General features: G+C 52.4%; 1 protein-coding gene across 4 annotated transcripts in view; it reads right to left on the bottom strand.

Annotated features, from left to right (window-relative positions):
• Window positions 1-1024: 1024 nt before the first annotated feature.
• The window catches only part of LOC146073560 (solute carrier organic anion transporter family member 1A2-like), a 39033-nt gene continuing 22599 nt past the window's right edge, over window positions 1025-17458 (bottom strand). For all 4 annotated transcript variants that reach the window (XM_083180760.1, XM_083180763.1, XM_083180761.1 and 1 more), the window contains 4 exons: window positions 9359-9528; window positions 8485-8549; window positions 7443-7560; window positions 1025-1490 (listed from right to left, as the gene is read on the bottom strand). In XM_083180760.1, coding sequence (XP_083036886.1) covers window positions 1376-1490; window positions 7443-7560; window positions 8485-8549; window positions 9359-9528 — 468 coding nt within the window. In that variant the 3' untranslated portion in view covers window positions 1025-1375. The remainder of the gene's footprint in view (window positions 1491-7442; window positions 7561-8484; window positions 8550-9358; window positions 9529-17458) is intronic.

The raw sequence follows: 17458 nt of genomic DNA, 5'->3' as shown, positions 1-17458 counted from the left end.
GGGAGCCGCGGCACACAGTTTGGGAACCACTGTACTACACATTGTGATGCGTATTACATATTATACCACACATCGTAATGCCTATTATATATTATACCACACACTGTGATGTCTATTACATATTATACCACACACTGTGATGCCTATTATATATTATACCACACACTGTGATGCCTATTATATATTATACCACACACTGTGATGGTGCTGATATCATTTAATGCCTCACAGACAAAAATGCCCTTTACAAAAGTACAGGTATACCCCAGATTAAGACGTTTAATTACTTATTGCCAGTAATTTCATGGTTAAAGACGCAGCTGCTCCCCGCAGCCTACCCATAACCCCCCCTGCAGCCTGACCCTAACCTTCCCAGCTAGTCCCTTAACAATGCCACAGACTAACCATAACCCACCCACACCGCAGCCTGATCCTAACCCCCTTCTATGTGCCTAACCATCTTACCCCATAGCCCCCCTACCCCCACAGCTATTCCCTAAATCTCCCCAATCTTGCTTAAACCTGGAACCCTTTCCCTGGCCGCATGCTGATGCTGTCTACATTCCTACCATTCGGCATTCAGTGCCGGGATCATAATTTATGTCAGGATTCAGGCACCGATCTCCCGGTGGTAGTTGGGTTGCCGCCATTGGTATACTGAACATCGCTGACCACAACCTCTTGGACACATCCTGATTTCAGCCTGAGCAACTATTGCCGACACTGGAAATCCCAGACTGGTTTCACCGTAGGCAGCTGCCCATCCCATCAGTCACCACCAAGGCCAATGGCTGGTACTATCTCTCTTTACAGTGACATTTGGAAAATTCGCTGCTTAGTTGGTGTCTGCAAATACCTGTCACAGTTTTCTGACCGCCCAGCAGGTCACATGTTCCAGGTCACTAAGCAGCAGCTGCATGGGGAGAGTTCACCGACTGTCACATGTTCCAGAGCACAATGGTGATGCATTGTAAATGGCAGGTAGACGTTTTGCCGAAATGAAGCAACTAATTACAATGCTAAATCTACTATGAAAACCTTTAATTTGTTATACACTGTGCCCTCAGACATTGGTATCATAGAAATGAAAGTCATCCTATTAATATATAGATTGTCATCCATAGCACCAACCCCCTGTCCCCTGATGTCTTTGTGTCCCTCCATCCCCAATGCTCTGCTCTGTCCCTCTGTATCCTCTATTCCTGGCTGAGTCCAGTTTTCCAGGAATGGAATGAAATGTCCCCAAGGTAACAGACGGCGTCCTCTCCCATGAGTAAATATAGTGTCACTGTGGGGTGATTCCTAATGTAACAGGGTGTCTGCGTTCCCCGGTTATATACTATATACAGCATCTTCTCCGGAGCCCATCCCTTGCTCATGACTCAGGATTTTCCACGCGGGATCTGGCGCGTTTCAGGGAGAGCAGGATGAAGATGCAGGGGATGTAGGAGACAAAGCGTAATGTCGACGGGATCCCGATATACAGGTATCTGGAGACACATGGGAGAGATGTATTATATAACGTAGGAGAAGGTGGGATTATTACATGAGATAGAAGAAGGGATCCTGGATATTTGTGAAGGGAAAGTTGCCTGTATGTAGGGCCTATATCATATCATGGGCCGGTACTTCTGTACTTTCACGGCGCCAGCATGGCGCCGCGCGTCAGAGTCCCCTTGCGGGGCTCGCTTCGCTCGCCCACGCTGCGGGCTCGGTGGCTCGCTACGCTCGCCACGCTAATTAAAATCAACTCCATGCCAACATGGATAGTGAAGGTATGAACTATCCATGTTGGCATGGCGTTAACTCCGTTTATTTAACTTAATTAGTGGCGAGCGTAACCCGGAAGTACGCGCGGCGCCATGCTGGCGCCGTGAAAGTAAAGAAGTACCCATGGGCCTTACCACAATAAGGCAACGGCAGAACTATGCACAGATCACGAAGCGGCACATATATCACACCTGGAGCGGCCATATGAAGCCCCCATCTCTCATGAGGCAACATGTACAAAGCCTTAAAAATGATAAAATGGAGAGTGATAAACAACCAACCAATCAGCTCCTACCTGTCATTTTTCAAACCCAGCCTGTGACATGGCAGGTAGGAGCTGATTGGCTGGTGGTTTATCACTCTCCATTTTATCACGTTTCAAGCTTAGTTCATCAGGCCCATGATACTCATAATACTGCCTTATATTAATCAGTAATAAAAGTGACAACTGCGATTCCAGCACCATCTCTGCCTTATCTCAAATGATTCAGTCCAATAAATCTCATTATTCCATGTCTGCAGAGTCTGTGTCCCTGACCCGCAATGTCCGCAGAGTCTGTGTCCCTGACCCGCAATGTCCGCAGAGTCTGTGTCCCTGACCCGCAATGTCCTCAGAGTCTGTGTCCCTGACCCGCAATGTCCGCAGAGTCTGTGTCCCTGACCCGCAATGTCCGCAGAGTCTGTGTCCCTGACCCGCAATGTCCTCAGAGTCTGTGTCCCTGACCCGCAATGTCCACAGCGTCTGTGTCCCTGACCCACAATGTCTGCAGAGTCTGTGTCCCTGACCCGTAATGTCCGCAGAGTCTGTGTCCCTGTCCTGTAGTGTCCGCAGAGTCTGTGTCCCTGACCCGTAATGTCCGCAGCGTCTGTGTCCCTGACCCACAATGTCTGCAGAGCAGGGGCGAATTTAGGGGTCAGGCCGCCCCTAGGCACAACATTTTTGGCTGCCCCCCCCCCCCCCCCCCCCCCCTATTTTAATGTAATCATTATTAAGTAAAAATCCTAACTAGTATTTCACAGATTTTATCAATAATTGTAAAAGTTATATTTTATTTTTCATTAAATGACTCAAAGCACATTATTGCTTTTTTTTGGGGGGGGGGGGGGGGGGGGGGGTGTATATTTATATATTTTTTTTTCACCCACCTTATTATTTTTTTAAGCAGCCTGCACTGCTCTCTGTACGGAGGACCCATAGGGAGGGAGGCCGGCAGTTGGAGGACCTTTATTAGAGGTGTCTCAGTCAGTCTCTCTCACAGTCTCACACTGTGACTGACTGAGCGCAGGGAACTGTGTGCGCCGCTCAGCTCAGCTGCTGGACCCGCCCATTGGATACACAGCAGCCAATAGGCTGCGAGTATAGGGTAGCCAATGGGCACAGGCGGCAGTGAGCCTGAGCCAAATGCCAGACATGCAGGAGGACCATTGGACCCTGCAGATTACCGGTGATGTAATGTGCATGGCAGAGCGGGTGGGCAGCGGTGGGTGACGAGTGGCACTGCCACCGACATATGATAAATCATGGCGGGGGCGGCGCCGCTCGTCACTCGCCACTGCCCACCCACTCTGCCATGCCTCTATTTAACAGAATGTCAGCCTGCCTGCCGCCCTCACGGGCCTAGGCACAAATCCGGCACTGCCGCAGAGTCAGTGTCCCTGACCCGCAAGGTCAGCAGCATCTGTGTCCCTGACCCGCAATGTCCGCAGCATCTGTGTCCCTGACCCATAACGTCCACAGCGTCTGTGTCCCTGACCCGTATTGTCCGCAGCATCTGTGTCCTTGACCCGTAATGTCCGCAGAGTCTGTGTCCCTGACCCGCAATGTCTGCAGAGTCTGTGTCCCTGACCCGTAATGTCTGCAGAGTCCGTTTCCCTGACCCATAATGTCCACAGCGTCTTTGTCCCTGACCCGCAATGTCGGCAGCGTCTGTGTCCCTGACCCGCAATGTCCGCAGCCTCTGTGTCCCTGACCCGCAATGTCCGCAGTGTCTGTGTCCCTGACCCGCAATGTCCTCAGAGTCTGTGTCCCTGTCCTGTAATGTCCGCAGAGTCTGTGTCCCTGACCCGCAATGTCCACAGAGTGTGTGTCCCTGACCCGCAATGTCTGCAGAGTCTGTGTCCCTGTCCTGCAATCAGGGGCGTAACTATAGCACCGCAGCCCCCGCCACCGCGGGGGCGCGCTGTGCATGTGGGGGCGCCGGGGGCTGCGGTGCTATAGTTAAACCCCCCCTCACTCCCCCGCAGACTTACCTATCGCGCTGGTCCCGGCGGCTCCGTTCTTCTGCTGAGGACCACCACAAAATGGCCACTCCCATATAGCACACAGTTCTCTGAAACTGTCTGCTGTATGGGGGCGGCCATTTTCTGGTGGTCCTCATCAGAAGAACGGAGCCGCCGGGACCAGCGCGATAGGTAAGGCTGTGGGGGATTGAGGCGGGGTTTGCATGGGCGGCGGGGCGGCGGGGTGCTCGGCGGGACGGCGGGGTAGGGGTGCTCGGCGGGGCGGCGACGGGGGGGGGGGGGGGGGGGGCGCCCCCCCCTAACGGCGGGGAGCAACCAAAACGTAGCTACGCCACTGCCTGCAATGTCCACAGAGTCTGTGTCCCTGACCCGTAATGTCCGCAGAGTCCGTGTCCCTGACCCGTAATGTCCTCAGAGTCTGTGTCCCTGTCCTGCAATGTCCGCAGAGTCTGTGTCCCTGACCCGCAATGTCCGCAGCGTCAGTGTCCCTGACCCGCAATGTCCGCAGCGTCTGGGTCCCTGACTCGTAATGTCCTCAGAGTCTGTGTCCCTGTCCTGCAATCAGGGGCGTAACTATAGCACCGCAGCCCCCGCCACCGCGGGGGCACGCTGTGCATGTGGGGGCGCCGGGGGCTGCGGTGCTATAGTTAAACCCCCCCTCACTCCCCCGCAGACTTACCTATCGCGCTGGTCCCGGCGGCTCCGTTCTTCTGCTGAGGACCACCACAAAATGGCCACTCCCATATAGCACACAGTTCTCTGAAACTGTCTGCTGTATGGGGGCGGCCATTTTCTGGTGGTCCTCATCAGAAGAACGGAGCCGCCGGGACCAGCGCGATAGGTAAGGCTGTGGGGGATTGAGGCGGGGTTTGCATGGGCGGCGGGGCGGCGGGGTGCTCGGCGGGACGGCGGGGTAGGGGTGCTCGGCGGGGCGGCGACGGGGGGGGGCGCCCCCCCCTAACGGCGGGGAGCAACCAAAACGTAGCTACGCCACTGCCTGCAATGTCCACAGAGTCTGTGTCCCTGACCCGTAATGTCCGCAGAGTCCGTGTCCCTGACCCGTAATGTCCTCAGAGTCTGTGTCCCTGTCCTGCAATGTCCGCAGAGTCTGTGTCCCTGACCCGCAATGTCCGCAGCGTCAGTGTCCCTGACCCGCAATGTCCGCAGAGTCTGTGTCCCTGTCCTGTAATGTCCGCAGAGTCTGTGTCCCTGTCCTGCAATGTCCGCAGAGTCTGTGTCCCTGACCCGTAATGTCCTCAGAGTCTGTGTCCCTGTCCTGCAATGTCCGCAGAGTCTGTGTCCCTGACCCGTAATGTCCGCAGAGTCTGTGTCCCTGACCCGTAATGTCCGCAGCGTCTGTGTCCCTGACCTGTAATGTCCTCAGAGTCTGTGTCCCTGTCCTGCAATGTCCGCAGTGTCTGTGTCCCTGACCCGTAATGTCCTCAGAGTCTGTGTCCCTGTCCTGCAATGTCCGCAGAGTCTGTGTCCCTGACCCGCAATGTCCGCAGAGTCTGTGTCCCTGACCCGTAATGTCCTCAGAGTCTGTGTCCCTGTCCTGCAATGTCCGCAGAGTCTGTGTCCCTGACCCGCAATGTCCGCAGCGTCTGTGTCCCTGACCCGTAATGTCCTCAGAGTCTGTGTCCCTGTCCTGCAATGTCCACAGAGTCTGTGTCCCTGACCCGTAATGTCCTCAGAGTCTGTGTCCCTGTCCTGCAATGTCCACAGAGTCTGTGTCCCTGACCCGCAATGTCCGCAGCGTCTGTGTCCCTGACCCGTAATGTCCGCAGAGTCCGTGTCCCTGACCCGCAATGTCCGCAGCGTCTGTGTCCCTGACCCGTAATGTCCGCAGAGTCCGTGTCCCTGTCCTGTAGTGTCCGCAGCGTCTGTGTCCCTGACCCGTAATGTCCGCAGAGTCCGTGTCCCTGACCCGTAATGTCCTCAGAGTCTGTGTCCCTGTCCTGCAATGTCCGCAGAGTCTGTGTCCCTGACCCGCAATGTCCGCAGCGTCAGTGTCAGTGTCTCTGACCCGTAATGTCCTCAGAGTCTGTGTCCCTGTCCTGCAATGTCCGCAGAGTCTGTGTCCCTGACCTGCAATGTCCGCAGCATCTGTGTCCCTGACCCGTAATGTCCTCAGAGTCTGTGTCCCTGTCCTGCAATGTCCACAGTGTCTGTGTCCCTGACCCGCAATGTCCGCAGCGTCTGTGTCCCTGACCCGTAATGTCCGCAGAGTCTGTGTCCCTGACCCGTAATGTCCTCAGAGTCTGTGTCCCTGACCCACAATGTCTGCAGCGTCTGTGTCCCTGACCCGTAATGTCCGCAGAGTCTGTGTCCCTGTCCTGCAATGTCCACAGTGTCTGTGTCCCTGACCCGCAATGTCCGCAGCGTCTGTGTCCCTGACCCGTAATGTCCTCAGAGTCTGTGTCCCTGTCCTGTAATGTCTGCAGAGTCTGTGTCCCTGTCCTGTAGTGTCCGCAGAGTCTGTGTCCCTGACCCGTAATGTCCGCAGCGTCTGTGTCCCTGGCCCGTAATGTCCTCAGAGTCTGTGTCCCTGTCCTGTAATGTCCGCAGAGTCTGTGTCCCTGTCCTGTAATGTCTGCAGAGTCTGTGTCCCTGACCCGTAATGTCCGCAGAGTCTGTGTCCCTGACCCGTAATGTCCGCAGAGTCTGTGTCCCTGACCCGTAATGTCCGCAGCGTCTGTGTCCCTGACCTGTAATGTCCTCAGAGTCTGTGTCCCTGTCCTGCAATGTCCACAGAGTCTGTGTCCCTGATCCACAATGTCCGCAGCGTCTGTGTCCCTGACCCGTAATGTCCGCAGAGTCTGTGTCCCTGACCCGTAATGTCCTCAGAGTCTGTGTCCCTGTTCTGCAATGTCCACAGAGTCTGTGTCCCTGACCCGCAATGTCCGCAGCGTCTGTGTCCCTAACCCGTAATGTCCGCAGAGTCTGTGTCCCTGACCCGTAATGTCCGCAGAGTCTGTGTCCCTGTCCTGTAATGTGTGCAGAGTCTGTGTCCCTGACCCGTAATGTCCGCAGAGTCTGTGTCTCTGACCTGTAATGTCCGCAGAGTCTGTGTCCCTGACCCGTAATGTCCGCAGAGTCTGTGTCCCTGACCCGTAATGTCCGCAGCGTCTGTGTCCCTGACCCGTAATGTCCGCAGAGTCTGTGTCCCTGACCCGTAATGTCCGCAGCGTCTGTGTCCCTGACCCGTAATGTCCGCAGAGTCTGTGTCCCTGACCCGCAATGTCCGCAGCGTCTGTGTCCCTGACCCGTAATGTCCGCAGAGTCTGTGTCCCTGACCCGTAATGTCCGCAGAGTCTGTGTCCCTGGCGGTCGCTGCTGCAGAGTCCGTGTCCCTGGCGGTCGCTGCTGCAGAGTCTGTGTCCCTGGCGGTCGATGCTGCTGAGTCTGTCCTTATGATGTAGAGAACTTACCTGTAAGCGTCAGAGTCGTACATACGACAAGCCCCTGGGTCTCCGCAGCTCGTAGTCCCCCATTTAATGCAGGTGGTATCGATGGCTGCTCCATAGTAAATGGGGGAAGGGATCCCACCTGCCGGAGAGGACGCAGTAACTAGTAAGTGTATCACACACACAGAATAAGAACTGCCGGGGCCCGCACACGTGTAATGTATAATAACTGCTGGGGCCTGCACACGTGTAATGTAATAATACCTGCTGGGGCCCGCACACATGTGATGTATAATAACTGCCGGGCCCCGCACATGTGTAATGTAATAATACCTGCTGGGGCCCGCACAAGTGTGATGTATAATAACTGCCGGGGCCCGCACACGTGTAATGTAATAATACCTGCTGGGGCCCGCACACGTGTGATGTATAATAACTGCCGGGGCCCGCACATGTGTAATGTAATAATAACTGATCTTCCTCAGTCCCCCTTCTGTCTCTTATCCTCTCCCTGCCCTCCTCCTCTCTCTTGATTTTCCTCCCCTCTTTCCATATCTTTCTCTCCACCTCTTCCTCTAGCATCTCTATCTATCCTTCTTTCTTATTCTGTCTCTTAGAATCTCTCTTCCCTCCTTCTGCTCTTTCACATTCCCTACCCCTCTTCCCCTATTTTTCTGTCCCACTACCTTACATCTTTCTCATTACTGTCCTTTCCCATCTCCCTTCCAGTTATCCCGCTCTATTCTCTCCCGGGTGAGATGTAATAAGAGCCATGTTACAGGCTGTGTTTAAAAAATGAAAGTTAGGGACTAGCTGGGTGGTCATTTATCACTCTCTATTTTATCACTTTTCAAAAAAGCTGGACTCTAGTGAGCGGCACTCTGTACACTTGTATTTACCAGGAATCACTGAGCGTAACTGAAAAGGAGGAGACGGGGACGTTGTCCCCAGGGATTAGGTGCCTGTGTTCGGATGACTGTAGCTGGATGTGGAATGAAGTGCCCTCTTTACTATTACAATGGGACTGGACCCAAACACAGGACATAAGATAGAGCTGTACCCTTACCAAGGGCTCGGGCAGCCAAAAGATGAAGGCCGAGACCAAAAGACTTTTCTTCTGGGGTCATACTCCTAGTAGAGAACACAGACCATCAATAACAGTGTATAAGTAACAGCACCTAAGTCACCTAGTGGCTGTATAACCCAACCCCCCAGAGATAGTGATTGGTGAGGTCAGAGGTCATAGGGTTTATTCGTTAAATAGATACAATGGGGTGGGCAAGGTGCGTCTCCTCAGCTACGGTCCCACCCTGGAAACAAGATGCATTAAGCAGTACCACCCCAATTACTAATATACTGGTGACCAGTTACCCTCTAAGGCAGAGACAATAATTACCCTAACAAAGGGGTAATGCCCAGCTACCCTCAGGGAATATAAGGGCTACCTAAGGCTGCTCCTGCTCCCCACATATGGCGCAAGCTGCCAAACCTATCCAATAGCAGCACTTAAACCCGGGTGCTACATGCCCACAGGCTGAGGTAGCCACCAGTTACTTAATAACAAGTCAGATATCAATAATATACCACCAGTTGCCGTAGCAGTAATCAGGGCTGTCACTAGAAATTGTGGGACCCAGGACTGATTTCTAGTCTGAGCCCCCTTTTTAAAATATATTGCCGGGTTTTATGCCAATCGAGGCTCACAGCCTGGTAGCCAATCAGAGCGGCTTCCGGTACACGAGTTCTGATTGGCTCACCAACAGGTGCCACATTTTAATTGGCCACCAGTGTCAGCGCAGGCAGCTCAGCTGCACATTCACTACCTGGGACCTCATTGCCGTCCACCCCCCCACACACACACACATCAGTCAGTGACAGTGATGTCACAGAGGTTCAGATGCCAGTGGTATAGAAGAACTTCCCAAGGTGCCATTACAGACCTGATAAGCACCATGTATCCTGGCATGGCTCCCATGGAGTAGATGAAACAGCAAACAAGGTTAAGGATCATAAAGTAGAGAAGCATTGTGTTACAGCGCTCCTCCCGCGGACACTGCCCGAGCACCGCCGATGTGTTTGAGGAAAATACACAGCTGCAATTCTGGAAAGTCTGCAAAGAAAGAATATGTAAAATTAACTCTTACAATCTTCTAACAGCGTGGTCTTATCCAGAACAATTATGTTTGCCCAATAGCTGCTAATCCTGGTTTCACAACTCAGGGGCTGATGCTAAGTCCCACACTGTTGGGGCTGCTTTATTTTTAATTATTATCCTTTATTTACATGGCGCCACAAGGGATCCACAGCACATAACTAAGTACATAAGCAAATGAGTAAAACAAGAAAACTTTACAGTAGAAGACAATGCAGGACAAATACATGGCACATGAAGGAGAGGACTCTGCTCGTAAGAGCTTACATTCTAAGCATGCACTGTATGTATTCGCAGGTCAATGCCCACTTACTACCTACTATCAGTAACACGCACCCTGAACAAGGTTCCCTCATGTGTCAAAGCCTCAATATACACATACCTGCAGGCACATAAATATCAGCCTTCCCAGGCTAAGCTCACTTATTCAGTAATATAATAAATCTATGATCTTATTCTGAGAGCATGCGTTTTGCCATGCATATTAGGAATGCTGACATACGTTTCACTACTAGTGGCTTCTCAAGGTCTGACAAAGCCAATAAGAGTGAAACGTACGTCGGCTTTCCTGCATAAGCCTGCCAAAAGTATATAAAAGATCACTGGGGGTTAACTTATGATATGTAAACAATCACTGTAGGCATTTGTACAGTATGTAAATGACAACAGGGTCACTTGTATAGTATTTAAATGACTGATAAGGGTTTCCTTATGTTATGTAAATAATATTAACCACTTGCAATTTTACAGGGAGTCCCTCAGCATGCCCATGAGAGTAGACGAAGCTCCTGCATTTGCCCACTTCCTAATGAAGAGGACAGGAAGGGGCGATAATATGGGGTTTTATGGGCCTGTATGGGGGGGGCATGGGACTCAAATTACATAAATCATGTCATTTTTAGCCCTGCTCTCTTAACGGGTGCCGGACGGGGTCCCAACAGTCGGGATCCCAACAGGCATATACCCGACGTTGGGATCCCAACTGTCAAAACACCTACTGCTGGGTTCCTGATGGCCGTCGGCTATTTTCCCTCGTTGGGGTCCACGACCCCCATAGAGGGAAATTAGAATAGGTGGTGTAGTAGGTTAGTGACTTCACCACACCTTGTGCTCAATTGTGCTTACCGTATAATAAAGAAAATAGTGCTCATCAAAACATTGGTGACCCTCCTTGGGTTAAAACTGGTTACCAGGATCTCCCTGGATGATATCCAATTTGGACCTTCTGATGGGTCCCCCAAGAGAGTCCTCAAAATCACTTCAACATTTGTAAAGTGATAATTGACCAAAAGAGGAAGAAACTCCAATTAAAATAAATGAGGAGTTTTTAATAGTGCATAAACATAAAAATAAAATAAAACTTACATAAAACAATAGAAGTGTTTCAAAAGGTGATTGGGTAGAGGGTGTCATGAACCCCGGTTCTCGCACTGCTCGCATGCGCCCCTTACCGGCACGCTGGGGTAGTGTCCTCCGTAGGTCGGCTGCCGGCACAGTCGGCAATCCCTGGCGTGATGTCTTTTGCTTCTAAGTCGCCCCTGCGTCACTGTGAGCTCCAGGTGTATTCCCTGATCAAGCTGCGGGTCACATGATCCAGGTAAGCTCCAACTCACTTCCTGGTCTGTGTGCTGCTGCTGCGGCTAATTCCATCACCTGCGTCTGATTCCCTCATCACCTGGAGGGATAAAAACCCAGCTCACAGTCTCCTCCTTGTCTTGAACAACTCGTCAGTTTACCTGTGAGTTCTCCAGCGTTAAGCTCCTGTCAAGACTCCCCACGTGCTCCAGAGGTCCGGTTTCCTGAGTCCGCTGTCACCTGTGTTACTCTCAGCGTCCTGGTTATTCCACTCCTGCCAGAAGTCTCCACGTGTTTCCATCTGCCGTGTGATCCTGTCTTCTCGTGCAGCCCAGGTTACTCTCTCAGTGTCCGGTTATCCGTGGGTTCCCTACCCGTCTCCCCTCGGCTCTCAGGCCGCTCCAGCGATCCTCAGTGATCTCAAGTACCGGCTCCCTAGCCGCTCCAGCGATCCCCAGTGATCTCAAGTACCGGCTCCCTAGCCGCTCCAGCGATCCCCAGAGACCTCAGGTATCGGCTCCCTAGCCGCCCCAGTGTCACCAAGTGTCTCCAGTATCTCCAGCGTCCCTCTGTGTTACCCCCGTGTCATCCTCGGCTTCCAGGCCGCATCACTCATCTCTCAAGTACCCTCCGTGTTGCTGTATAGCATTCAGTGCCATCGACCACCATCGATGGTTTAAGTACCCCGTTAAAAGACTCTTGTGCCTCAACTCCGCCAAAGCCACAGGGGAACCTGGGCAGAGGGCCGCGACCTGGTCGGCAGTTGCAGCGAAGTCCATATCCCCTTGCGGGGGTCCCTGGTGAATACCACTGTCGGCTTAGACCCCGCGCCTCCGCTTTAGGTTTCAGCCAATCCCCTGTGTCCCCGGCAGTTCATCTCCCTCCTGTCTCCGTGCATGAGCTCCAGCTATCTCAAGCCTCCTCGCTTCCAGTTCCCTGCGCCCTCCACTGGCGCACCCAGGTCAGTGCCGGGAACACAGACAGTCCAGGCCGTGACAGATTGTTCAAGACCGATGGACTCGGCACGCGACCATAGTGTGGGGCCAGCGGCTCTCCAAGATGTCACCTCGCGTATAGAAACGCAGGAAGCGACGCAGCAGCAGGTGATTACATACCTCCAGGATGTGTCCACTCGTCTGGATTCCCTCCAGCAGTCCCTCCGGCCACCTCCGCCACCGGTATCTAATCAGCCTGCCACTCATGCCCCAACGTATATTCCCCGTCTTCAGCTGCCTACCCCTAATAAATATGATGGCAATCCCAAAGGCTGTAGAGGCTTCTTAAACCAATGTGATATCCAATTTGAGCTTCTACCACAGAACTTTCCGACTGCCAGGACCAAGATAGCATATATCGTTTCCCTGCTCACTGGTTCTGCCCTAGATTGGATATCACCCCTCTGGGAAAGATCTGATCCAATTCTCACCGACTATGACAGATTCGTCTCTCTCTTCCGACGGATATTCGATGAGCCAGGAAGGCCTGCATCAGCCTCTACAGAAATTCTCCGCCTCAAACAGGGCTCTCGCTCCATGGGCCAATACGTGGTTCAATTCCAGACGCTTGCCTCCGAGCTCAAATGGAACAATGAGGCGCTAACAGCCGCCTTCTGGTTGGGCGTCTCAGAACGCATCAAAGACGAACTTGCCACCCGAGATCTCCCTGAGCAGCTTGAAGAATTAATTTCCTTGTGTGTCAAAATAGACCTGCGCCTAAGGGAGCGAGGTCTAGAAAAGTTAAAGAAAGTAGTTCCCCGAGTTCCGTCTCCGCCTCAGCACCGTCCTGCGACAACCACTACAGAAGAACCTATGCAAATAGGTAGATCTAGGTTATCCACAGAAGAACGGTCTAGGAGGCAGAAAGAAAAATTATGTATTTACTGTGCCGCCCCCGGTCACTTCATTGGGTCCTGTCCCGAGCGTCCGGGAAACGCCAAGCCCTAACCTGCAGTGGGGGAGTCAGGTTAGGTTGTCTCAGTAAAACTCCTCCCACCACTGACTTGATTCTACCTGTTGCCCTTGTGTCCCCTGTGGGTACCCTGCAGGTCTCAGCCCTGGCAGACTCCGGGGCTGCAGGGAACTTTATCTCAGCCGAGCTGGTAAAGAAGTGTAAAATTCCAATTCTGCCCCTTTCCCAGCCTCACTTCCTAACAGCAGTGGATGGAAGCAGAATCCCCGGAAGCGATATTGTGTATCGGACAGTTCCTGTCTCATTCCATGTAGGTGTACTTCATCAAGAATGTATGGACTTCCTGGTCATTCCTAAATCCTCTTATGACCTTGTGTTAGGGCTACCATGGCTACAACTCCACAACCCCCGTATCGATTGGAGATCTCTCCAAATTGTGGAATGGAGCGAATACTGCCAGAAACATTGCTTGACTGAAGTAACTCCGGTCCGATCTTCCGCAGTCAAAAGCCTTCCGGGTCTTCCCTCAGTGTACCATGCATTCAGTGATGTATTCAGTGAACAAGCCGCTGATGTTCTGCCTCCACACCGCCGGTGGGATTGTCCCATCGATCTCCTCCCTGGGAAGTCCCCTCCTAAGGGGCGTACCTATCCTCTGTCAATCCCTGAGACCAAAGCGATGTCTGAGTATATCCAAGAAAATCTCCAGAAAGGTTTCATCCGACCCTCTACCTCCCCTGCTGGTGCAGGATTCTTTTTCGTGAATAAAAAAGATGGAGGGTTACGCCCATGCATAGACTATAGAGGTCTCAATGAGATAACCATCAAGAACAGTTATCCTCTTCCCTTGATCACTGAGTTATTTGATCGCATCAAAGGTGCGAAAATTTTTACCAAGCTTGACCTCAGAGGGGCGTATAATCTGATCAGAATTCGCCAAGGCGACGAATGGAAGACTGCCTTCAACACTAGAGATGGGCATTACGAGTATCTAGTGATGCCCTTCGGTCTCAGTAATGCACCCACCGTCTTTCAAGAATTCGTCAATGAAATTTTTAGAGATGTTCTATATAAATATCTTGTTGTTTACCTCGACGACATTCTCATTTTTTCTTCAGATCTCCAGTCCCATCGTTCCCAAGTCAAAGAAGTGCTGTCCCGTTTACGTGCCAATAAGTTGTACGGTAAACTCTCCAAGTGCACATTCGAAGTTCCCCAGATATCCTTCCTAGGATATATCGTGTCTGGCTCAGAGTTGCGAATGGATCCCGCAAAACTCGAAGCCATCAACAGTTGGTCCCAACCAACCACTCTCAAAGCAGTCCAGCGTTTTATTGGCTTTGCCAATTACTACAGAAAATTTGTCAAAGGATTCTCCACCCTCATCGCTCCTATCACAGCTCTCACCCAAAAAGGTGCCAATCCAGCTGTCTGGTCCGAAGAAGCCTTGTCTGCATTCCACCTGCTAAAACAAGCCTTCATATCTGCCCCCATTCTCAAGCAGCCAGACACAGACAAACCCTTCCTCTTGGAAGTCGACGCCTCGAATGTGGGTGTTGGTGCTGTGCTCTCTCAAGTTACAGACGATGGCAAACAGCACCCCTGTGGGTTTTTCTCCCGGAAATTCCTCCCTGCCGAGAAAAACTACTCCATTGGCGATCAAGAGTTGTTGGCAATTAAACTTGCACTGGAAGAATGGCGTTATCTGTTAGAAGGGGCCAAGTTTCCCGTGTCCATCTTCACAGATCACAAGAACTTACTGTACGTCCAGACAGCCCAGTGTCTTAATTCCCGCCAAGCTCGTTGGTCCTTATTCTTCTCACGATTCAGTTTTAAAATTTTCTATCGTCCTGGGTCCCAGAATGCAAAAGCTGATGCACTGTCCCGCTCTATGGAAGATGACACAGTGCTACAAGAACAGCGTCCCATCATCAGTCCTACAGCCTTTGCCACCACCCATGTGTCACCCGTGCCACCTCGAGGAAAGATGCTGGTTCTACCAGGGCTCCAGCCCAAAGTCTTATCGTGGGCTCACGCCTCGCCTTTCTCCGGTCACCCAGGCGTTCACAAAACCCTGGAAATTCTTCGCCGGTCATATTGGTGGCCTCACATGAAAAAAGATGTCCAGGATTTCGTGGCCTCATGTCCTACCTGTGCCCAGCATAAAGTCCATCGTCAGTCCCCTGCAGGTTCTCTCCTTCCGTTGCCCACTCCCATGCGCCCCTGGACGCACATTTCCATGGACTTTATTTCTGAACTCCCTAAGTCTCAAGAATGTAATACCATCTGGGTGGTGGTAGACCGGTTCTCCAAAATGGCACATTTCATCCCATTGACTGGCCTGCCCTCTGCTCCCAAGCTCGCCCAGATTTTCATTCAACACATCTTTCGAATTCATGGACTCCCTGCAGACATTGTCTCCGATCGTGGAGTGCAATTCGTAGCCCGCTTCTGGAGAGCTCTCTGTTCTGCCCTGAAGGTAAAATTGAACTTTTCCACAGCGTACCACCCGCAGTCTAACGGGCAAACAGAGAGAGTTAACCAAGATCTGGAAGCATTCCTCCGTCTGTATACCTCCTCGTCACAAGACAACTGGGTCAGTCTACTGCCTTGGGCTGAATTTGCCCACAACTTCAGATACCACTCTGCTACTGGCTACTCTCCTTTCTACGTAGTTTACGGTCAACACCCACGACCACCAACCTTTGAGTCTTTACCAGCCTTGGAAGTGCCTGCCGCATCGTCCACACTCAAACATTTTTCACAAGTCTGGAAAAATGTGCATGTTTCTCTCAAGAAAGCCTCAAAAAGATACAAATTCTTTGCTGACCGTAAAAGAAGAGCAGTTCCTCAGTTAAAACTTGGTGACAAAGTATGGCTCTCCACTCGAAATCTTCGTCTACGAGTCCCGTCCATGAAATTCGCCCCCCGATTCATTGGGCCATTCCCTGTGATCCGAAGGATCAACCCGGTAGCTTACAAGCTGAAGTTACCACCATACCTGAAGATCCCAAATTCCTTCCACATATCCTTATTGCGACCTCTCGTCCTCAACCGGTTCCAAAGTACCACTCCTGAGCTCCCCAGAGTCTATACCCATCGAGGAGTTGAATTCGAGGTCGATAAGGTGGTGGATTCTCGCAAAAGATATGGAAACATCCAATACCTCATCGATTGGAAGGGCTATGGCCCAGAAGAAAGAAGCTGGATCAATGCTGCAGATGTGCATGCTCCCCGTTTGATTGCAGCTTTTCATAAAGACAATCCGAGTAAGCCCAAAGGGTGTTCGGTGCCCACCCTTAAAGGGGGGGGTACTGTCATGAACCCCGGTTCTCGCACTGCTCGCATGCGCCCCTTACCGGCACGCTGGGGTAGTGTCCTCCGTAGGTCGGCTGCCGGCACAGTCGGCAATCCCTGGCGTGATGTCTTTTGCTTCTAAGTCGCCCCTGCGTCACTGTGAGCTCCAGGTGTATTCCCTGATCAAGCTGCGGGTCACATGATCCAGGTAAGCTCCAACTCACTTCCTGGTCTGTGTGCTGCTGCTGCGGCTAATTCCATCACCTGCGTCTGATTCCCTCATCACCTGGAGGGATAAAAACCCAGCTCACAGTCTCCTCCTTGTCTTGAACAACTCGTCAGTTTACCTGTGAGTTCTCCAGCGTTAAGCTCCTGTCAAGACTCCCCACGTGCTCCAGAGGTCCGGTTTCCTGAGTCCGCTGTCACCTGTGTTACTCTCAGCGTCCTGGTTATTCCACTCCTGCCAGAAGTCTCCACGTGTTTCCATCTGCCGTGTGATCCTGTCTTCTCGTGCAGCCCAGGTTACTCTCTCAGTGTCCGGTTATCCGTGGGTTCCCTACCCGTCTCCCCTCGGCTCTCAGGCCGCTCCAGCGATCCTCAGTGATCTCAAGTACCGGCTCCCTAGCCGCTCCAGCGATCCCCAGTGATCTCAAGTACCGGCTCCCTAGCCGCTCCAGCGATCCCCAGAGACCTCAGGTATCGGCTCCCTAGCCGCCCCAGTGTCACCAAGTGTCTCCAGTATCTCCAGCGTCCCTCTGTGTTACCCCCGTGTCATCCTCGGCTTCCAGGCCGCATCACTCATCTCTCAAGTACCCTCCGTGTTGCTGTATAGCATTCAGTGCCATCGACCACCATCGATGGTTTAAGTACCCCGTTAAAAGACTCTTGTGCCTCAACTCCGCCAAAGCCACAGGGGAACCTGGGCAGAGGGCCGCGACCTGGTCGGCAGTTGCAGCGAAGTCCATATCCCCTTGCGGGGGTCCCTGGTGAATACCACTGTCGGCTTAGACCCCGCGCCTCCGCTTTAGGTTTCAGCCAATCCCCTGTGTCCCCGGCAGTTCATCTCCCTCCTGTCTCCGTGCATGAGCTCCAGCTATCTCAAGCCTCC

Source organism: Crinia signifera, chromosome 4 (assembly GCF_055691185.1).
Source record: "Crinia signifera chromosome 4, ASM5569118v1, whole genome shotgun sequence".
NCBI lineage: Eukaryota > Metazoa > Chordata > Amphibia > Anura > Myobatrachidae > Crinia > Crinia signifera.
This window is presented reverse-complemented; position numbering and strand designations above follow the sequence as displayed.